This window comes from Mustela nigripes, chromosome 16, assembly GCF_022355385.1.
Source record: "Mustela nigripes isolate SB6536 chromosome 16, MUSNIG.SB6536, whole genome shotgun sequence".
In the NCBI taxonomy this organism is placed as follows: domain Eukaryota; kingdom Metazoa; phylum Chordata; class Mammalia; order Carnivora; family Mustelidae; genus Mustela; species Mustela nigripes.
Window position 1 is genome coordinate 23,835,238 of NC_081572.1, and position 21,657 is coordinate 23,856,894.

General features: G+C 55.7%; 2 protein-coding genes and 1 long non-coding RNA gene across 7 annotated transcripts; 1 reads left to right on the top strand and 2 right to left on the bottom strand.

Moving 5' to 3' along the window:
* Positions 1-504: 504 nt before the first annotated feature.
* On the bottom strand, positions 505-14,380 carry HOXB8 (homeobox B8). 4 transcript variants are annotated; one of them, XM_059381078.1, is made up of 3 exons: positions 14,315-14,380; positions 2,564-3,035; positions 505-1,679 (listed from the first exon to the last, which is right to left on the bottom strand). In XM_059381078.1, the coding sequence occupies exons 2-3, from the start codon at positions 2,985-2,987 to the stop codon at positions 1,372-1,374; spliced, it is 732 nt and encodes a 243-aa protein (XP_059237061.1). In that variant the 5' UTR covers positions 2,988-3,035; positions 14,315-14,380; the 3' UTR covers positions 505-1,371. The 4 variants fall into 4 exon arrangements, with proteins under 4 accessions (XP_059237061.1, XP_059237063.1, XP_059237060.1 ...); XM_059381080.1 differs by lacking the exon at positions 14,315-14,380 and adding an exon at positions 3,316-3,436 and having other exon boundaries at positions 505-1,676; XM_059381077.1 differs by lacking the exon at positions 14,315-14,380 and adding an exon at positions 3,316-3,436.
* Positions 2,821-21,577, top strand: LOC132004546 (uncharacterized). 2 transcript variants are annotated; one of them, XR_009400537.1, is made up of 3 exons: positions 2,821-2,877; positions 19,831-19,933; positions 21,456-21,577. It is a non-coding gene; the product is annotated as an uncharacterized LOC132004546 (long non-coding RNA). The 2 variants fall into 2 exon arrangements; XR_009400538.1 differs by lacking the exon at positions 2,821-2,877 and adding an exon at positions 14,510-14,588.
* Positions 9,613-14,933, bottom strand: HOXB9 (homeobox B9). Its single transcript, XM_059381076.1, has 2 exons — positions 14,315-14,933; positions 9,613-11,586 (listed from the first exon to the last, which is right to left on the bottom strand). Exons 1-2 carry the CDS (start codon positions 14,829-14,831, stop codon positions 11,351-11,353), a joined length of 753 nt encoding a protein of 250 aa, XP_059237059.1. The 5' UTR covers positions 14,832-14,933; the 3' UTR covers positions 9,613-11,350.
* Positions 21,578-21,657: the final 80 nt, after the last annotated feature.

Genomic DNA, 21,657 nt, shown 5'->3' on the forward strand with positions numbered 1-21,657 from the left:
AAGGTGGCCAAGTCGTAAAGAAGGAGAGGCGGGGGAGAGCATCTCTCCTCTCCTCCTGCTCCCCCCACCCACCCAATCCGGGAAAAATAAATGTATAAGCTTGTTCAGCGGCCCTGCACTCCTCTTGTATCCACTCACCCCCACATTAGGCACAGACAGGAGACGGCCATAGAAACAATGGGGGAGGTGGAGGGGGGATACAGCCGCCAGCCCGGGCGCATCTCTCTGGCGTGGCCTCGGCGCCTAGGTCTCGCGCCCGCAGCCTCGGAACGCGAAGGGAGGGGGTTTCTCTGGGTTCCCCTCCCCCGTCCTCTCTCCTCCAATCAGGCGCAGCCGCCTCCCTCACCCCCTGCGCCCCTGGGCCAAGGGACTCGCACCACCTGCCTCCAGCCCCCGCCCCCTCCTCTGGGCTGCCTGGCCTGGTGGGCGCTGGAGCCCGGTGACCGGCTCCCCCCAGCTCTGCAAGGCGCCGGGGGCAAATGAGGAGCGCGGGCCCGGCCAGTCTCGGGTTCTCGCTTGTAAACTTTATTGTAACTCTTCCGCCCTTTTCAGGCGCAGACAACAGAACAAAGTATAGAGGAACAACAAAATATATAATTAGCCCTCCCACCCCCCAATAAAGCAATTCACGGATACAGGATACATTCTCTTCACAGTAAACCTAAGAACACTTTTAACAATTGCCCACAGCGCGCATGCTAACTAAAGTAACCTCTTTTGAGAAACACTTAAGACGAAATTGCCAAACCAAAGGGGGGGGGGTTGGGAGGAAAAGAGAGAAGCAAGAGAGAAAGCCAGCGAGCTAGGGAGGGCAGCGAGGAGAGAAGGGTTGGGAGGGGGAAATGAGGACGGAGAGAGAGAGAGAGAAAGAGAGAGAGAGAGAGGAGAGAGAGAGAGAGAAGAGAGAAGGAGAGGGAGACAGAAAGAATTACGGCGTGAATAGGCAGTTTCATGTTGTTGGGAGAACTTAGCAGAAATCGGTACCTCGGTCATTACAAAGAAGCACGTTCAAAGGAAAAAAGACCATTGCACAAGGAGGCTTTTTACACGGGGCGGGGGCGTGGGGGGCTCAGCCAGGCCGCAGCCGCTCACCCTCGCAGGGCGAGCGAGTCCTTGCTTAAAATCCTTTTCTTTCCCCCCCGGCCCCCAAGAGAAGGGAAGGAGATCCACGGTAGCTCACACACAGAAGCTATTACGAGATACTACCACTAGCGGGGACTGGCGCGGCGGGGGACGCTGCGGCGGGAGGCCGGGCTCCCGGCCCCGCTCGCGGGGCCAGAGCTCTCTCGGCGGGGGCGGGCGACGGCCGTGGCGTGGTCGGGGGACCCACGGACGCAGGGCGGCCGCGGCCCTGGCAGTCCCAGCTGGAGCCTACTTCTTATCTCCCTTCTGCGCGTCGCCCTCGTCCGCCGCCTCCGGGGCCCGCTCCAGCTTCTGTTTCTCCAGCTCCTCCTGCTCGCATTTGCTGCTGGGGAACTTGTCTTTGTTGTTCTCTTTTTTCCACTTCATCCTCCGGTTCTGGAACCAGATTTTGACCTGTCTCTCTGTCAGTCCCAGCGCATGCGATACCTCGATCCGCCGCTTGCGAGTCAGATAGGGATTAAATAGGAACTCCTTCTCCAGCTCCAGGGTCTGGTAGCGGCTGTAGGTCTGTCGGCCTCGCCTGCGTCCGGCGGCTGCTGGGAATGGGGGAAAAGGCGAGACAGGGGAGGGGGAGGGGAGGGGGGGGAGGGGGCAGAGACGGAGAAGGTTGGAAGATTCGTGAACCAGCCTGGGAGACCAGTATAATAAGGGAAGGGGACCTTCTATCCCGTGCAGGGGCGGGGGCGCTGGGAGGCCGCGGTCAACAGTGTGTGTGTGTGGGGGGGTGATGGGGGTGGGGGGGTGGTGAGAGGGATCAGACATCACTGACTCTAAGGGAGCCAGAAAGGGGGAGCCCCCTCCTCTGGTAACCAGCACCAGAGAGTTAGGGGGGTAGTTCAAATCTAGGAAAAGTGCCATAAACTTTATAAGGAAGGGTGTGAAGGAGGGGGAGGGGGGAAATAAGAATTTAAAAAGCCGGGACTGGGACAAGTGGACCCACCTTGAAAAGCCCCCAGAGCCTCTGCCCCAGAAGAAAAGTTTCTTCAGGGTAATTAAACTATAAAGCAATTGAGAAGTGCAAAAGTTGAGCGCCCCCACTCCCGCCGCCCTCTCTCCACTACCCCCATAAAGCAGTAAAAGGGGGGGGGAAGGATGAGAAGAAGAAAAGTAAGGCAGGGTGAGGGGTTTATGGATTCAGGAAATGTCGCTTAGCGACCCCCCTTCAAGGAAAATAAAAAAACAAAAAAAAGGGGGGGGAGGAAGGAGGGAGGAAGGAAGGAAAGAAGGAAGGCAAAGAGGAAGAAAAGGAGGAAGGAAGGAAGAGAGGAGGAAGGGAGGGAGGAGGAAAGAAGTGGGAGGCAATCGGAACGGAGCAGGCACGTCTTCCAGGAGCTGGAGGAAATGCTCCCGGCCTGCCCGGCCCCCTGCCCGGCCTCCGGCCCTCCGCTCTCCCTTCCCGCCGGCCCCGACGCGAGCTCACCTTGCGGGCGCATCCAGGGGAAGAGCTGCGTGGGCGAGGGGCTCTGCTCTGAACCCTCGGCCTCCTCGCCCAGGCCGCTGGCTGCGGCGAGCTTGCAGTCGGCGTACTGCACCAGGTCTGGATCCTGCGCCCCGAACAGGCTCTGCCGCTGCAGCGGGTCGTAGCCGTAGAAGTTGCCCGGGTCCCCGTGGCACGCCACGGCGCACGGGTTCTGCTGGTAGGGAGCGGTGGACAGCGACGACGGCCCGTGGTAGAACTCCTGGATTTGCGACGGGTGCTGGAAGCTGCCGCCGCTGCTGGGACCGTACACCACGGTGGGTCGGCCGCCCAGGTCCTGGGCGAAGCCGCAGTCATAATAATTGGGGCGCAGGGACTCCCCGGTTTTGTATTTGGAGAACAGTGAGTTGACGAAATAAGAGCTCATTTTATTGAATTTTGAGGCGGCGGCGGCGGCGGCGGCTGTAGTTGGGGGCTGTTGGGGAGGGGGTGGGGAGGGGGAAAGGGAGGGAGAGAGAGAGAAAAAAACGCGGATTCGCCGGCTCCTAGTCACCCTCGCCAGGAAAGGAGAGGGAAAGGGAGGAGGGAAAAAAAAAGAAAAGAAAGAAAAGGCGAAGAAGATCTCAAAGCCGCCACACTTTTTGTGATTTCCAGGAATAGAAAAGGACAGCGAAGCCTCCAAAAGTCTAAGCTTGCATGGCAGCCGCGGCTCGCTCGCCCTCCCCCCACCCCCCACCCCCCAAACAAAAATATACCGCCACTTAAAGAGGTCCTCGCTTTACATTTCGAAGAAGGGATGCCAGTTCATAAACAGTTTTCGGTGATTTACTTCCCTGCAAATGAGTTGTTTCATATTTTGCACTGTCTTTTCATGATCATTTGCATCCATTAGAAACCCCGCATCCTATTGGCTTCTCCGTACTCCTCCCGGACAGAACGCAGAGCGAGGGTGCGAGCGAGAGAGAGCGCGAGCGAGCGAGAGAGAGAGCTAGAGCGAGAGAGCGCCAGGGAGTGAGGAGAGAGCGGAAAAAAAAAAAAAAAAAAAAAAGGAGGGGAAGAAAAAAAAAAAAACACCCAGGGAGAGCGAGGAGGAGAGGGGGAGAGAGGGGGAGAGGGAGTGGGGGTGAGAGAGAATGAATACGGATTAAATCTGTTTAACTACCTACATTAATGAGATATCTCTCGCCTCACAACAAATCAAATACCTTCGCAGACCACCCCCAAAGACTGATGTGGGGGCGTCACGGAAAAAAACACGCACACACACATATACACAACGCGCCAGGCGTAGGCACGCTGTTAATTTCGCGATTTTAACGAGGCAGTTGGAGTCTTTTTAAATGTCAGGGTCGCTTCGGAAAAATGTAAAAGAACACGGTTTAATTGCGCCGAGTTTTAAAAGGTCCTATAAATGTAATTGGTATTTTAATACAAGTTATCAAATCATACAGCTTCCTCTCCTAAACATATTTTCAAACAAACGAGGTAGTCATATTTAAGGCTTTAATGATCAATTTCCTTATTATTGATAAAGGTTTAACTATCGTGTGGAGGGAATTGGCTGGGTAACCGGCCCCCCAAAAACGGCCGTAAACTCTTTAACAAACTATAAAACGCAATAAAGCCGGAGTCTGTTGTTGTTTATGCGGCAGCGCATAAAAGCTGTTAGCATTTTACGAGTTCTTTCCTCTACAGCTATAAAATTGCAGCTTCGACCGCCCCGCCGCCCGACTGCGGCGCGGTGGGGGTGACCAAGCCGAAATGAGAACGATGATGGGTTTTTTTCGGCGCAAACGGTGACTTTTCTGAGATTTTCACCTCCTTCAGCTGTGGCCAGCACCTGCCCCTACCCCCTACTCGGGAGCCCCCAAACCACCTCCTCTCTGCCTCACCCAGACCACTCACCCACTTTCCCTCATTAAACAAACAAGCAAGGATTTTCTTTGGAGAATGGTCCTGGCAGGCCATGAGGACGCAGAAGGAGGGGAGGAAAGAAACTTTCCGGTTAATGGGCAGTGGTAGAAGCAGGGAGCAAAGTTCGCCCAGCAAGCACCCAATCAGCAGTTTTGAACGACCTCCTTGGCCTGGAGAGAGGTGCTGGGATGGGGAGGAGGGTCTCCGTCTGCGCTTTGGGGGAACCAACTTTGTGTGAGGGGAGTGAGGCCTTGTGCCACCGGCAGGATGACGCCCAGCTGGACAGTCCCACTCCTGCACCCAGGCCTTGAGACTTGCTAGCCAAGCTCAGCTGGTTCTCCACCTTCCAGGCCAGCCCCCCACACCTTCTGCGGCACCCTAGGGTGACAGCACATCAAAGGGAGGGAAGGGCCATGGAGGCCGCTGTTGGACACTGAGGCCCAGGTGCTTGGTCTTGAGGCTTGCCGTCCTATCCTCTCCTTGGCTCTAGGTAGAGGCTGCAGAGTGTATGCATGGGGGGGGGGGGCACCTTTTAGCTTTCTGAGTCCGTTGAGCCACCATCACTACCTAAACTGACCTTGGGATAGAGGGGATTTGGATGGAGCAAGCCAACAGAGTCCCCCCCTTTTCTCTCCTCTCTCCTTGGGGAGCCTATAGGCAAACGCAACTCTCTCTCCAGACCTGAGGTCCTGGGGCCTGCTGAGGCACAGCCTACAGGGCTGAGCTGTGTGAGTACCACACTCTCCTGCCTTTGCCTTCCCCAGCCTTCCTGGACTACTGAGGGTGGTGGCCAGGTTTTCCAAGGCCAGTCCTAGGGTCCCAACCAATGGCCTCCTGAATCAGTTCACTGGCCAAGGAAAGGAAAGAAAGAAGGGAGGGAGAGAGAGGGAGAAAGAAGGAACATTTCTAGTGAAAAAGGTAGAGCCTTCACAAATACATCCAAGCCATTGTTTATTCGCCAGAGGGTAGTTTGCTTTTGGAAGGGTACTTTGGTGGGAGGGGGAATCCCATTTACCCCAACCTTTGTAAAAATGAAACCATCAGCTTTTTCCAAGAGGAAGTTCCCAGTAGAGCCACGGGATCCTTCAAAAGTGAATCGGGAGAATGGGAGAGAGGCTGAAAGGGAGGAAGGGAATGGAGAAGAGGAGGGAAGAGAACCAGGGTCTTGGATTTTCAGTGCGAGGCTGAGGGGGCGGTGGAGGCAGCGGAAGGCACAGTTAAGTTGTTGCCGAAGAGAACATTTTTATCAAGTGCGGGGGATTTTATGGTCATGATTTGAGGACTCACCGGTGAGGTAGAAATTCAATGGCTTGTTCTAAATCATCCCTACACCGTGCCAGAAATTCCTGATGGAAGGAAAATGTTTCTATTATAAGAAAAAACAAGAAAGAGCGAGGAGATAATTTATAAACACCCAACGGAGCGCAGATTTATTAGAGAAACTCAACTTGAGAAACTCCGCTTGCCTCTTTGCACCAGGTCCTGGGGGAAGAGAAGAGAGACCGCGGCGGGGCTAATTTTAAGGAGGGGGGCGGTGTGTGTGTTTCGCAGGCAGGTTTGTCCTGATGGGGGGCACGGATCAGGCTGGGCCGGGAAGAAATGGAAGATTTGGAATTAAAAGAGTTGTGGGCATACAGCGCCCGGGTCTCAGAAGGAAAATTGCCCGAGCCCAGGCCTCCAGGTGCTAAATTGCGAAAGGACCCTTGTCCCCTAGGTTTGCCGGGGCCTCCGCGCACCGAGCCCGAGCTCTCACCTGGGAACCACGGAACGCCGGGGAACCGAGCCCCTGCTTCCTGCCGCCGTGCCTACCCTCACATCCATCCGGAAAACGCACAGTTTTTTGGCTGCCCAACTTGGGGCGCGCAGAACAACCGAGAAAACGCACGAGGCCTCCCCACGTGCCGTTCTGGGGAGCCCCTGCCCCGCGCCTAGGTCACCCGGCGCGCGCCCAGCCCCGGCCGCGTACAAAGGCTGTGAAGCCTCAGTCCGTGCTGATCCGCCCCGCCGGCTTTGGGCACTTCCGAATCCGCACCAAAGCCGGGGATCCATGCCAGCCCCCCATGTTGTACCCCTACACCCTGGGCTGGCTCACCCGGTTCCCTCGGCTGCTGATCCCGTTTCGGGGCAGCTTGCTCTCCATCCGACCTTCTTCTGCCAGCTCGCCCCTTTCACCTGACCTGCTCACCCGTATCCGCAGACAGTCCTCCAGCCCCCTACCGGAAAATCTCATTTTTCCGAACCAATTCTCCTCTTTTATTTTGCCCATTTCCCTATTCCTATTATTATTATTCCTCCCCGTTCTCATGCATTTGTTGCCCTACCGACCACAGAAACTGGGTGAGAAGCACAGAGACCTCCTCCTGGGGGAAATTCAGAAAATTGACCATTTGAAGGGGTGGGGGGAAACAATAGGCTATATCTGAAATCTATAAAATGGGGGAAACGGCTATAATGAACCCTATATTTTTATTAAGCGCAAATTATTCATGACTTTTGGTAGCGCTCAGTTCACAGATTCAGGGCCGGCCAAGGTGCGATGTGCAGCCGCGAGTCCGCAGCCGCCGCACCGGGGATTTTCGCGTGGAGCAAGGGTGCCATCTAGCGGTCCTCCTGAGAACAGGCGCCGCCGCCGCCGCCACAGGCTCGGCGGGTTTTTCCGAAGAGCCAGCCACCGAGGCGACAAGCGGGAGAAACTTTCATTATTAGCAGAAAAGGGGAGGGAAACGAGAGCAGGCGAGAGAAAAGCCATCGGAAATCAGGAAATGGCTCATGAAATTGTGCAGATAAGCTAAAAAAAAAAAAAAAAGGCGAAGGGGTAGGAAAACGAAAAAAGAAACCATAAGATTTTTTCTTCTGGTACTGACCCCCGACGCCCCCCGTCCTGCACCCCCACCCCAACCCCCTAATTTCTGGCGGACCCCGCCAGGCAGTGCACCGTTTATGGCCCGTAAAAGGGGGGCAGCCGAGCACTTTTCAAACCCAACACGATTGTTTCAAATTCTGAGAAGAAACAATTGGGCTTTTTGTGGGGGGCAGAGGAGGCCTGGGAGGGTGGGAGGGGGCTGTAAAAGGATCAAGAGGCTGCCCGCGCCCAGACGTCTGGCCTCGCAGGACCCGTGTGTGTGTGTGTGTGTGTGTGTGTGTGAGTGTGAGTGTGTGTGCGTGTGCGCAGGGGGCTTCTCGTTTATGATTCTGGAGTGGGTGCGAGGAACAAAGACAGAAGTCCCAACTGCGTTCTCTGAAGCTTGTGTGACAACAAAGTGTTCTTTTCTCCCCGTCCCTCTTCCCCTCTTTGCCCCCTGGTTCCCCCACCCCCACCCCCGTCCTCAGAAACCCCAAGCCCCGCGGACCCCGGGGCGGGTGAGTGTGGGGACCCCCCACCCCATCCCCACCCAGGAGCCCGGCCCACCCATTCTCCCGCCAGCCCCAGAGCCCAGGCCCAGCTGCGGCTCGCTCAGCTCCGGAAAGTTTCCCCTCACTGTTTGCTTTGCTGCTGTTTAGTTTCTTAACCTTCAGAAATTTATACGCTATAAAGTTTTATAGCGGTCATATTCTTTTATGGCTGCGCGCACGGCACTGAATTCCTCTCCCGGCTTCTCCGTCTCGCACTCTCGCGGTCTCCCTCTCTGAATCTCTCGCTCTCTTTTATGACAGCAGATTTCCCCATCTCCGGCTTCCCAGCCTCCGCATCTTCGCCTTTGTTTGTCTTTAAAGAAGCCACCCCCCGGCTCGGGACCCAGACGCCGCCGCCGGAGGCTTCCCCGGGAGGCCTCGCCCCCTGCCCCGCCGCTCTCCGTCCGGTTCCAGCCGCGCCTTGGCCGCTCCTCTCGGCGGAAGCTTGCCTGCTCGGCTCACCCTCCGCGCCGGCGGGCTCCCGGGAGCCCAGGATGGGGAGGGAGCCTAGTCTACACAAGCTCTAAAGCCAGATTCATTTTATGACCTGAATGGAACCCTTTCTGGAGGAGGCGGTTCCGGGGACCGTACCCAGGGCCGTACCCAGGAGCGTCGCCCCTGCTCCCGCCTTTGGCTATCTGTCCGATTCTAGCTTTCCTTCGCTGGAGAGGGGTCGGCCTGGCCTTTTCACTTCCAGGCGCCTCTCACTCGGGACACGCTTTGTCCCCACCTCTCCTCCGACCCCTTGGGGGGCTCGGCGGGGCTGCCGCGCCGCTGGGGTGGGCCTGGCGGGAGGCTCCCGGCAGCCGAGCCCGGCAGAAGCCCAATCCCAGCGCCCGGCCAGCCGGGACCCGCCAGGCCGCGGGCAGCAGCGGTCTTCCTAAGAGGCGCTGGTGGGGACACCTCGGTCTGATAGGGACAGAAAAGTGCCTCTGGAAATCGAATTTAATTTGGGGGTCCGACTGGGGAGCGATTTTTTTCCCCCTGGTGAGACACTTCTGTTCCACTCCCAATCTCCTCTCCCTGCCTGTCTATGGGAACTGCCTGCCCAGGCCTCTCCCTTTACCAAAAGACCCGCCTCACACCAAGACGACTACCCTGTGGCTCAGATCCGATCCTCAGATTCCGGGTGGGGGTCAGAACCCTCAGAGGTTCTGTCCTTTTGAGTGGAAGGAAGGACAGCATGGCCTTCCTAAGGCCTCTCTCTACACCCTGCAGCCTGGCTGCAGGGAATGACTGAAGGAAGGTAGTGCCTTTCCCCTTGCATGCTATTTTTAAGTGGCCAAACCAAGGTGATGTTCTTGGCCAGCTGAGAGAGGAGCCGCTTCCAGGAGTAACAAGGCAGGCCTTGCCTTTCCCCTGGCTCTGGAATTGGTAGGGAGGTCTGCAGTGCCACTTTGGAGGATTATCTCATGCCCCCCCCCCCACTCCCGCAGACCCAGACCCCTCTCCAAATCACTCATCTTCCCTCTCATCCCCTTCCTGTCTCCCAGCTCTCCTGTTGGAAGGCTCTTGCTCACTTTGAGCAGAGGTCTTGGGACCCTGGGTCCCGACCAGTTCTCAGCTCCGCCAGGAAAGTTGCTCAGCAAGGCCTAAGGAGACACCTCTTGGGCACCGACTCTCTGTTTTTTCCAAGCTGCCCTCTTGGAACTAGGACCTCTACCTCTGGCCAGGTGAGGAGAGCCAACACAGAATGAGACACAAGGAGAGATTTATTTTCTAGAGTGATATATATTTTTTTGTTCTTTTTCTTGTTTTTTTTTTCTTCCAAAACAAACAATCAGAGCTCTAGGCCCCTTGCCCTCCCCTTTCCCACCCTCAACCCTCCCATATAAGCGACAACTGAAAACAGACAAGACGATCACCCCCAAAGAAATCACAAAACACAGCACAATTTCACAACAGCCACCGACAAAGCAAAGAAGTTCTACTGGAAATGTCCCCTTGCAGGGTCGGGAGAAGCAGGAGCAAGAAGAGTTCATGGAATTGAAGGAGACTAGACAGATGAGGAAGCAGAGGGAAGGAGGGAAGCAGAGAGTAAGCTTCAGCCCCTGATGCTTAGGTGCAATTTCGCCTCTTTCCTTTGCACGCGGGACTGTTCCCCAGAAGCGCTCGCAGCAGCCGAGCAGACCGCCATCCAGGCCCCAGTCGCAGAAAGCACAGCCCAGCGCCTGGGGCAGGTCTCCCTTCTGTGCTGGGGCGGGCAGCCGCCAAGCCTGGGGCTCCTCTGCTTGGGTTGAAACGTGGGAAGGATGGGGAGGAACGCGCCAGGCTCCCCGGCGCTGGAGCCTTTGCTCCTCCCTGTTCTCCACAAGTTATCCCGGAAGGGAGCTCGGGAATCGATTCACAATAAATTCTCGGTAGGACTCTCCTGACCTGGCTTTCCTGCCTCTAGTGGGTTGAGCTCGCAGGGGATAGAAGGTGGATGGGTGGGTGGGGGGGGGGTTCTACAAGGGGCGGCTTGACTCGCTGGTGCAAGGTGGATTTAGCCGAACAGAGTTGATTTCAGAGCTGGGGAGGATGTGGAAGGATGCAGGGCTGGTTGAGAGCAAGAGAAGTTACAGTCTCTGTCAAGCAGGGCACAGAAGAACAGACGACATTGTCAAGGCTTACGACCCACGATTTGACCTCCTTTTGTTGGAAGGAGAGGAAAACAACATGCAGAATTAAACGTTTCCTGCAGCAGAATGTGTGTGTATGCGTGTGCATGTGTGTGTGTAACACCTTCCTAAGTCCTAGGATACCTTCCTAAAACTACAGCTCCTTTCCTTGCCCCTTCTAGCCCACCAGCTTGGGGGCTGAGTTTACCCCCATCTGGCCTTGGGTCCAGAGTGGGTATAGTTGGGGACTCCATAGAGATGATTTTGTGAGCCTCATTCAGGAATGTGTCTCTAGACATCTTCTTGATGTATATTTGTGTCAAGGGTAAAATCTGGGCTTGCTGGTGGTCTCAGGGCTGTTCTGCCAGATTTAGGGTGCGATGGTCTGCCTTTGGGGTGTCACTTCATTTGAGTGTTGGCTGTGAGCTTTGCCTATTACTACTCTGGGCTCCAGGATTTATGTATGTGGGCTTCTGTTGGGCTGTATGCAGTTGGAGTGTCCCTGGGTGACTTTGGGGTGGGAGTGGGTAAGGGGTGGAGATAGGTAGGCTGGAAGTGAGGGGCTGGGGCTTCCCAGAAAAATTAAGGGGATTGCTAGGGTCTCGACTAGGGTCTCTCTTTCCTTGTGGCCCATCACCTTGTTAGAAGCCAACTACATGTCTACCTTCTAAATCAACAAAACTTCCTTCTGAGGCTCAGGGAGAAGAGAAGGACAGGTAAGGGCAAAGGGAGATGCTCTAGATGCAGAAAAGGACTTGGAGGAGAAAGACTCCCTTCCCCATTCACTTGAATACATCCCAGACAGCACTGGCCAGGCAGCCATCACTTATAAATACGCGTGAGATGGGGAAGGGGCGGGGAGGGCTGGGGTGGGGGGGAATCTTCACTCTTTGCCCTGTTCCTTATTCATTTTCTTCATTTTCATCCGCCGGTTCTGAAACCAGATTTTGACTTGTCTCTCACTCAGATTGAGGAGTCTGGCCACTTCGTGCCTACGGTCCCTGGTGAGGTACATATTGAACAGAAACTCCTTCTCTAGCTCCAACGTCTGGTATTTCGTGTAGGGACAGCGCTTTTTCCGGGAAGAGCGAGCGTGCAGCCAGTTGGCGGAGGGGTTGGCTGAAAGAGAAGCAGCGATAGAATCAAAGAAAGGAAGGGGGGATGAAAGGCCCCATGTTCTCCTTCCAAGAGGACGTCCCCCTGGCTTCCACTCCCCATCTTGCATTGCAGAGAGGGGACCTGGGCCTTTGAGTACCCAGAAAGGGCCCCAGGGATGGGCCAGGAGCTGCTAGTGACACTTTCAGGTGAGAGTTACTGGGGCAGAGTGGAGCCAAACATGTACCAGGCTTCTAGGCATTTCCAAACCTGCGCCTGCCTCAGGCCTCCTCTCAATCTCTTTCTCCACTTGGGTCCCCACTGGTCAGGACTCAGGTCAAAGCAACCCCCCCCCCCCCCCCCCCCCCCCCCCCCCCCCCCCCCCCGTGGCTAAAGCCCCCCCCACCTCCCCCCCCCCACCCCCGCCCTAGCAATCGCCAGACTAACCAGAGGCGGTTGACCTGAAGGGTCCTGGCCTTGGATCTGGGGAGATTAGCATAGGGCTGAGCTGAGGGAGCACCGCGGCTTCTGTTCAGCCACAGGCGAGACACCTCCTGGCTCTCCAGTCCAGTCTGAGGACACCCTGCCTTAATCACAAGCTTGGATCTCTTGGCCACATGGCAGCAGGCATGTGTGTCTGTAGATATCTTATCCTCCTCCCCCCCAACACACCCGCAAACATGGGTCTGCACTTAGAGACGCAAACACCCAGCACACTCCAATTCACATGCAACCCAATTGCAACCATTTATCAACTCCAGCCTGTGGACAAGGGAGCGCCAGGGGCTCACAGATAACTTATGGTTGCAATAGTCTCTCCTTTTCCGCTCCTGCTCAGCTCGCAGTTTGGTTAAAGCAAGTTCAGGGAATTGGGGAAGCAAGATTGCTCCACTCCCAAGGTGGGGAACCGTGGATGATGGGGGGGTAACAACCCTTCACAGCACACCTAACTCCAACCAGCTCCATGTGGTGAGGAGGAGCAGAGAAAGGGGTAATTGAGTGGAAGGGGTAGAGAGGAGAGAAAACTAAAATATATACAGGCTTGTCTCCTTCTTACCGGCTCTCTCCCTACCCTCCCGAACTCAGAAAAGTTGCCAAATAAAGCAGAGCCAATTAAAAATAACAGCCACCCTTTGCTAGATTCTTCTCCCCAAATGAAAAGCACTGAATATATTTTTAAAAAATAATCCGGTTCCTCCTACACTAAGTACCGTGTCTTACCAATTTGCAGTGCTATTTCCTTAATGTGATTGCCTGGGATGGGGACCCGCAGCCGCATTAAATATGAAAGAGGAAAAAAACTGTTAATAATTGATCCTAGCCAAACCGCTGCCTTTCAGTAATGGGCTTTCCAGGCAGAGTTTGGGGGTTTGGGGTGGGGGGTCTGTTTGGGTGTGAGCCGGGAGGTTTTGGGAAGAGCCCGTGTTGCCCAAACGTTATCCCGGTTCTGAACTAGGGCAGGCAGGAGAAGTAGCACCCTGCAGGGGTCTCAGGGTAGTGGGGTCAGCTCTCTATCCTCCAGCAGATGAGGACTTCCCAAGGGCCTGTGGGCCACTATGTTGATGGGAAATCTGGCAGGCAAGGAGAGACGAAAAAAAATCTGACCCTCGCTCCCCCAAAAGAGTAAGGGGTGAGGCTTGTTCTGGCCAGCCTGGGGGTCATGTTTGGAGCTGAGAGCCCCCAACCAATTTGCCTTTCTCAACCTCACAAACGAAAAATACGAGACTCCCCCACCCCACCCCACATCCCGCCAGCAGCACCTCCTGGAAATTAGCCAGACTTGGGTTCCTGGCGGGGTGCTTCAGAAGGAGTGGGATATGGGGAGTAACTACCATCGGAGGGTAAAGTTCTCCGCCTTTCCGCAAGCCTCTTCCCGCCCCCCCCCCACCCTTCCTCTCCCCAGGGTCCCTTCGGGATCTCTCCTTCTTCACTCTGGCTGTCTGCCCCGAAGTTCAGAAGCGATTCCCGGACTCCCCGAGAGGCGGACAGCTCTGGCTGGGACTAGGGAGCCCCGCGGAGCGCAGCGGGGGCTGCAGAAAAGGAAGCTGCAACCCGGGCGAGGATGCCAAGGAGGGGAGGGGGCGACCGGAGGGAAGGCTCCCGGGGAGGGGCCGGCGCATCCGGGGAGGGGGCTCAGCCACCGGGTCCTGGGCTTCCCCGCCCCTCCCGGCGCCGGCTGCGGATCCTGAGCGGCTCTTGCGCGAGATCTGCTAGGAACAATCCTCCGCCAAGCTGTTGCATCGCAAATAAAATCCTAATGAGCCCCCTCCCACTTCCCCTTGGCCGGCTTTTACGGTCTGCGCGTGGCGCGGGGAGCTCTGCCAGCCGGGCGGCCCCGGGCAGCCCCGTGCGCTCCCGCCCTCGCCCGCGCGGGCTCTCGGCCTCGCTGGCGGCCGCCCGGTCCCCAGCCCCGCCAGCCCCTCTCCCGGCCGGCGGTCGTCAGCCTCTTCCCAGGCTCCGAGCCCGAGCCCCGGGGGAGTGGGGGAAGGGAGGCCGAGAGGGCAGCGAGGTGGTGCCCGCGTCCCGGTTCCCTCCAGGACGAGGAGCCTTGGGGGCGGCGCTCCTCCAGCGGCCTCAGTCTCCCCTTCGGGGGGCACCCCGCTCGCTGGCCTCCTGCCTCCCTCTCCCCTCCTCCCCCGCTCGCTCTCCGGCCACCGCCGCGGTCTCCCTTCACATTGTCCGCAGTTTATTGCCTCTCCCCTCCCCCTCGCCTGGCCTTCGGCCTGGTATTTCCTCACTTTTTATAACTTACTTTGATCCGGCCTCTCTTTGTCCTCGCTTCCTTCGCAAATTTTATTGTCCCCGTAGCCGGGTCTTTGATTAGACAGGACGGCCTCCCTGCCCGCCGAAGTTTCCAAACTGTACTCGGGCGTGCCCTGTTTGAGCAGCTCCCCAGGCGCGCCCAGCAGCGGCTCCGCCTTCACCGCCGCCTGGCCCTGCCCCGGAGCAGCTTCGCCGCGCGGCGCGGGCTCCAGCCAGGTGCGGAGGTACCTGCTCTCGGCCGGCGGGACGCCCTGGGGCTGCAGGTAGGGGTGGTAGACGGACGGCAGGCTTCCGGACGCGTGCGGGCTCAGCGGCGCCCAGGAGGCGCCGAACACCGGCGCTTTGGGCTGGAAGCTGCAGGAGGGGAACTCCAGGTGCTCCGCGTGGCCCGGCTGCCGGGGGCTCGCGTACTGGCCGGAAGGAAACTTGGCCGGAGGCGCGTCCTCACTCTCGTGACTTATGATCGAGTCGACATAATAGCTGCTAAGCGTCCCAGAAATGGACATTCTCAGACATTATCCGGGCGCTCGCAGGGGGAAGGGAAGCGCTCGCGCGGCGGCGCCCAAGCAGGGAGAGGTGGCACCCAGACCAGTGTGAGGGCTTTCGGACGCGACCCCCCCAGCCCCCCACCCTCCCACCCCCACCCCCTGCTCAACTTCTCAGCCAACAAAGTACAGTGGAGCAGCCCGGCTCAGCGCTCCTTGCAAAATGATTGGTCAAAGTTTTTCCGACTGCCTGATAAAGCGTCAGCTCCGACATAAATCAATCGGGCGAGGGGGCTGCGCTCTCGCTGTCATCCGTCCGCACCGCATTCCATATCGAGGATGGATTGTTTTATGCTGATGCAATGTGCTATCACGTCAGGGCTCCGGCGGCCACGTAACCTCAGCCAGAGCTGCCGGCCGCCCGCCCGCTCGCCACCCCCCCTCCCTTTTGCAGGAAGGGGGGTTGTTCTCGACATGGGGCGGCGGGGGCGGAGGAGAGGCGGAGGGAAAGCAGCGGGCTGCCTCGGGAGGGATGCAGGCTGTGGAGCCCTCTCCCCAGGCGGGTCCGGGAGGAAGAGAGGGAGAGCCGGGCAGAGGGAGGGAGAGAGCCAGCCTGGGGCGCAGACCCAGAGGCCCACAGCATAATTAAAGAGGAGGTGGTCCTGTTCCCACCCCCCAAATGCGCAGCCATTCCACCCCGCAGGCCTCGTTTCCTCTCCTCTGTCCCCTTGACACAAGATGTTTATTAAACAGCAGTGCAGCGGCAATCCACTGGAGATGAAGTAAAGCGGATGGGAGAGAAGTTGGGGGGTTTATAGGGCGTTATCTGCTTTGGAGGGTTCTCTGTGACTATGTTGGGAGGTTTACAGGCCTGGGAGCTTCTCCCGACCCCCCTCCGTAGCTGAGAGAGGAGATAGGGGAATAAAAGGGGATGAGTGTCCAATGATCTGGTCCTAAAATCTTAAAATCAGAACCTACATGAGGTAAAGGTATTCTGGAAGGCTCTGGAAAGTTGAGCCTCTCAAAGAGTTTAATACAACTAGCCAAAGCTCCTTTAAATTTTTAGGGCCTCTCTCTGGCCCTGCTCTGAGCAAGCGAAGTATGGAAGTATGGGGTCCCTGGGGTGGAGACATAGCCATGATGCCTTTCCTTCCCTGATAACCACCCAGGCCCTCAAAATTGCCCATTGGGGAAGCTGAATGTGAGAAAAGGTTAAGGGAACTTCCCTAAGGTGTCAGCATAGCAGAGGAATGGGAAGGGGTATGATGGTTATCTCCCCTTACACCCAGGGAAGAAGGGGACCATCGCCTCTTTGGATGGCTCCTTTCCCGGGCATTGGTGTCCTGATAGATTTCCAAATACCGAACTGGGTACCCGTGTAGGCGGAGAGCCTGCAGGTCAGTCTCCGGACCGCCCGCCGTTTTCCCTCCTGTGAACTCCGGCTGGAGCTTTCAGATAGCTTTCAGATATTGGTATCTACTATGCGGCCCTGCGCTGGGACTCCCCTGGGGCCACCGGCTGGCTTCCTGGCTCATCTCCCAGCCGCTGCTGCTCCTCCAGCTTCTGCCTTGGGTATAGTCGTGTCTTGTGGTGTAGGCACACAGGGGGGCACAGCCCCTGGACAGACCGATTCTCCTCCGGTTGGGTCTAGGAGCAGGCTGGGGCGGGTTTTCTCAGCATTGTCGGGCCCTGGGCCCTCAACCGATAGGCTGTCCCCAGCCGTGTCCTTTAAACAAAAGCGAGGCCATTCTAATTTGAGGTTTTATCTTTTTGGCCACGTACCCTTCTGCCCTGCAGAAGGCTGCGGGATCACCTCCGTGCACGCACACATACAGACACACTCCCACACGCTTTTCTTTTCCAAATGAAGCCATCTCGTGTCATTACGTGTGAAATACGAGGGTGAAGCGCCATATTTCTTCACATTATGGCGATTTCAAAATGATTTTTTAAAGATCAATGCCAGCGCCCAGCCGGCCCCCTCCTTTTCCGCCCCAGCTCTCCGAGGGCGACAGCCCAGCAGATCCGGAACCAAACAGCGTGAAGATCTGCTTTTTCCATGGGACCCAAGTGGGGAAACAAAAATCTGATGCAAATTCTTCTAAGTAGCGGTTGGACGCTTAGGAAAGTCGAGGGAGCTCCCTGGACTCAACAGCGAGAAAGCTGAGCGCAGAGCGTATGAATCACAGTTAGGGTAAAGCACCTGTTCTCGATTTGCCAGACGTATGGAGTCTGCTGTTGGCTTTACCTGTAATAAATATATTCTTCAAAGAAAAAAAAAAAAAAAAAAAAAACCTCTCCTGCCATAAATAATGGTGTTATGAAGCATGGCAGGCTGAGTATATGACTTTCTGTAGTATATAAATTAGGGCCCAAAAGGCCATGTGGACTGTGCGCAGGGCCTTTTTTATTTATAGAAAAGTCACAGCACTGGGCTGTTCTTAAGACCCAGGCTGTGCAGGCGCTGGACTCTGACTGCAGCCCTTCTGGTTCCCATTCCTGGCCCAGACCTGGATGCTGCCTCTTTTGCAATAAGAGAGATGCTGAGAGGGACACTGAGTTTAGGGAAGAAGTTAGAGAAAGATCATTTGGGCTCATGACTTGTGCCCTACAAGTGTGGAGAGTCCTAGCAGACGGGGATAGGATGGGGGGTGGGCTAAGTTTGTGAGTGGCTGTCTGTGTGGGGAGTTGCTCCTAAACCCTGGTGGCTCCCAGGTGCTGGGAAAGGAGGAGACCCAGGCCTCTTTTCTGAGACCAGAGCTTGGGCTTCGCTCATAAAACTGGAGGGTGGGGACAATTTCTCGAAATGACAGGTTTTGAGGTCTCAGTCCTCTCAGGAGCGGGAACTCTGGAGGGAAGACAGTGAGCAAACACACATGCCCTGGGCCCCCGCACCCCACCCAGCTCTCTTCCCTCCAGGTGGGGATGCAGACCATCAGGCAATACCCCCACCCTAGCCAGGCTTTCTAGAAAATACTGCTGTCCCAAATTGGAGCTCCATTCCAGCTCAGGGAAAGGGTTAAAGGGTCAGCTGGGAGGGAGCCCCCTGTTTGGGTGTTGTGAGGGTCTGTGGATGCTCTCAAAACCTCGTTTCCTCTCCCAAACAATGGTACCCACCGTGGAGGAGGGAGGCAAACAGGATTGCAGCCCCTGGAGTCCAGCTTCTAAAGATGCTGAATGGAGAGGTTGCTTGAGTAGGGGTTCACTTTGTCCAGAGAGCAAACTGCTCCCCACTTCCCACCCCGATCCTAAAGAGAAAGAAGGAAACTCTTGCCTTCCCTGGAAGCCTCTAGTCATTCCCAGCACAGGAGCCGCGCGCCTGAACACAGCTAGGGCCAGGAACTGGTGGCTCGGAGAAGGGAAGGCAGGGAAGAGCTGCGACCCTTGGCCACACTGGGGCCCAGAGCAGCCAAGAGCGAGGAGGAAGCCCGAGGTGGGGAGAGCAGAGGCCGACCCTGGCCAGGACCAGCCCAGCCGGTGAGTGCCTGTGCTATAGGGGCGGCTTTTGGAAAGAATCTTATCAATAGAAAAGGAGAAAATCTAGACAGAGGGAAGGATAAGAAAGAGAAGGAAAAACAAAAAGAAAGACAATAAATGGGGAAAGGGGGAAAGTTTGCTTTTAATGGATAAGCTAAGCTGAAATTTATGCATGTTGTATTTGAATAGATGTGTGTATCCTGTAGGTATATTTCAAATCGATATTTATTTATGAGGACCCGGTGTGCAAATGCACTGTGCTCTATGCTGTGTATAGACCATGTAATCAATAAATATGCCAGCTATAATACTGGACGTGCTTGGGCGTTCATATAGACGATCCAGGGGTGCATATGTGAACGCGTGTATAAACTGTGTGAATAATGTGGGTTTACAATTCTGTTCATATAAGAAGATCTATTACCCAAAAGCTGGTACATATGTTTTTTATAACAATCACACACCTACGGAAAAGACAAAAACTTGAGTATGTGTGTACTTGAATTTTGGCTATAAAACATTAGTTGATTAGGAAGCTTTGCTTGAAAATCTCCTGTTGATTTGATATTCAAGCAAAATGTATGTTGTATCTGCAAACAAGCACATGTGACTTAAATCTGAATTCCTTTACAACTTTCTCCTAAAATATATCTCTGGAAGGTAAAGGAAATACCTCGAATTGGCCCAGGAGAGGGCATGAAATTTTGTGACTTTTTGGCCTGACCATGACATCCTTTACTGAGGATCTCACCCAAAACTGCAGGGACAGCGTATATCGTGGGACGCTTATTTCATGACAGTGATGGCCATATGAACCAAGGTACCCTTACTTGTGCACAAGTGTGTCCCTCACAAGTGTGAATCTGGACAGTGGGCAAAGATGAGTGGACTGTGAAAGCCCTCAGGTGTCTGTGGGGGCCATACAAAGCTCTGCTGTCTCCAACGAAATCAGAAATGTCCCCACGCCTATGTCCCCAACTACCCGGAGATATTTCTTCTGACTCAGAACCAGAGTCCAGACCCACTCTGGTGAAGAAAGAGGTTCAGGGATGCTTCCTCAGGAGTGGGTGGGGGGAAGAAAACAAGGTCCCCAGAACCTTCAGCCTTTATCCAAAACAGCCTCTAAAATGGATCACATCGAATCTACACCCATGGGTTCAAATCTCAGTGCTTCCAAACCCTCCACTCGGGGGTTTTAATTGTAAAGTAAACGAAATCTCCTGCCAGATCTCCCCCACCCTACCAGGATGTCAGTGGTAAAAGGAGGAACGGAGAGGTCAGCAGCCCAAACCGACCTCGGGAATCTTCTTACCAACTCTCAGCCATCAGGGACAGGGAAGGCGGTGGGGGTGGCTGGCTCTTTGGGAGGGGGCATCCAGGAGGCCAAACGGGGCGGGCGGCAGCGGGGCGGAAAGGAGCTGAGCAGGTAGAAGGTTATTACGGAATTGCTTCCATAAAACCTGTGGCTGTTGTAAAACTCTCTGCTTTCCAAAGACTTTATTTCCTCTTTTCTCTCTAACATCCCCCTTTTTTCTTTTTACAGCACTGTTCCTGGGAGGGGTTGGCCAAGAGACGCCAGGGATGGAAGACAGGCTCCAGGCCCCGGGTGGCTGTGCAGGTTTGTGAGAGGCCCAGAGAGAAGTAAGGTAAGGCAGTATGACACTCGAGACCACTTTCACCCAGGATGGAGGACAAGAAAATGTCAAGGAACAGCATTGTTGGCCTTTGCCTGCTGACAGTGGATTGTAGGCTACATTTCTTCCAGGGCTGGGGGTGGGTCTCCCAAGGACCCTTCCACTCCCAGCAGATGCCCCTTGTTCAGAGACAACCCCCGCCCCCCTTCATGTCAGTTTGGCGCCGGAGCCCCATCCGGTTGGGCCTCTTTCCCAGCCCCTTTCTACATACATTTCCTCTGCCTCAAGCAGGGGGGAAAAGTTTGGGAACAAAAGTTAGCTTATGCTTGGACCGTCCCCCTCCTTCCGCCAGTACTTCCAGTTTTTCCTTTCCTGGGCAGAGAGCCAGCAGCCTGGAATGGGTTGGGGTCAAAGAGGGTATCAGAGCTGTGCCCCTGCCCCGCCCTCCTGTTCCATCTCCCATCAGTCCATCAGTCTGGAATGAAGCCCAACAACCTGGGCTCCCCTTTAGCCCGCAAGCCAGGCCCCTCAGCCAGTGGGTGGCCCTTTGGACCTAGGTAAACCTGCAGCCCAGCCCCAGGGTCTATGGGGAAGCCTTGGCCACTTTGTGGGGAAGGAGCTGAGGGATTGGGAAAGGTAAGGCTTTTTCTGACTCATCTTTGCCCCACTAGGGGGCCCTAGGAAAGACCCTGGAGGCCCACAGGGTGAGGCTACATGGGATCCTGATATTTTCCTTTCAGAATGGGACATACTGAGCCCTTTCCAAGGACCGCAAGTTTCCTGTTGAAGTCGAGTCCTGTCCCCCCTCCAAGGGTCACAAAGACCTCAAAGGCTGCCACCCCCCACCCCGTTTCTCCTGAAATCAAGCATTTGTCAAGTTGGGGAGACTTACTCTGGAGACTCTAAATGTAGAAAGGAGCCCAAGATCCCAAGGCAGAAAGTTTGAAACCCCAAATTACCATCCTTTGGCTCTGGGGAACAGCCCAGCAAGGTGCCTCTGGCATGTGGAATGCTCCCCCGCCCCTTTCCTTCCCAAGGCACACTTAAAAAATACGGAAGTGGAAAGACACCCTAGAAACTTCCCAGATCTCTCCTCTGGGGAACACCCTCACTGCTTCTGGGTGCGGGACCTCAAACCTCGTCACCATTTTGCAAGGGTGACACGTCAGCCCTAAGGCTGCTTCCCTACCCAGCTCCCCACTCCTCCAGCTAAGCGAGGAGCAGTAACTGCCGTGAGTCGGGTGGTTTAATGTCGTTGTGTTCAGAAATCCAGGCCCAACAACATGAAACTACCTAATTCACTCAGCAGTTCCAGTTCACGCTCCAGGTCAAGGGCTCCCTGAGGCAGCCCCCCCACAGCCATTTTGTGTGCCCAAGCAGCTGGCCAGCTAACTCCGTTTTCCTCCACAACTTCCCCAGCAGAACCCGGTTCTAGTAAACAACATGTCCAAAGAGCTGGAGGCAGAACTCCAGGAAAAACCATTCTGGAGCTGGGCCTGGCAGCTCAGATTCCAGGGACTTTTCTCTCTTCCAGGAGCCCTGGTGGATGGGGACCCTGGGCCCAGCGCCAGACCTGGGCAAGGCCTCACTGATACACCTGCCCGGTCACCGCCTCTCCGCCTCCCTCTCTGCAGCTACAGGTCTCCACAGATAAGATTTCTCACCTTGGAATTGTTATCAAGGGGCGTCTACACTCGCCGGCGGGCTAGTGCCTGTATTCCAGGGTCACTCAGGGC

Bases quoted from the DNA above. Each gene is read 5' to 3' on its own strand.
- HOXB8 (XM_059381078.1), bottom strand. From the start codon at position 2,987: ATGAGCTCTTATTTCGTCAACTCACTGTTCTCCAAATACAAAACCGGG. The intron at 1,680-2,563 runs GTGAGCTCGCGT...CCCCATTCCCAG, and splicing joins CCCCTGGATGCGCCCGCAAG to CAGCCGCCGGACGCAGGCGA.
- HOXB9 (XM_059381076.1), bottom strand. From the start codon at position 14,831: ATGTCCATTTCTGGGACGCTTAGCAGCTATTATGTCGACTCGATCATA. The intron at 11,587-14,314 runs GTAAGTTATAAA...CTTCTCTTTCAG, and splicing joins CAAAGAGAGGCCGGATCAAA to CCAACCCCTCCGCCAACTGG.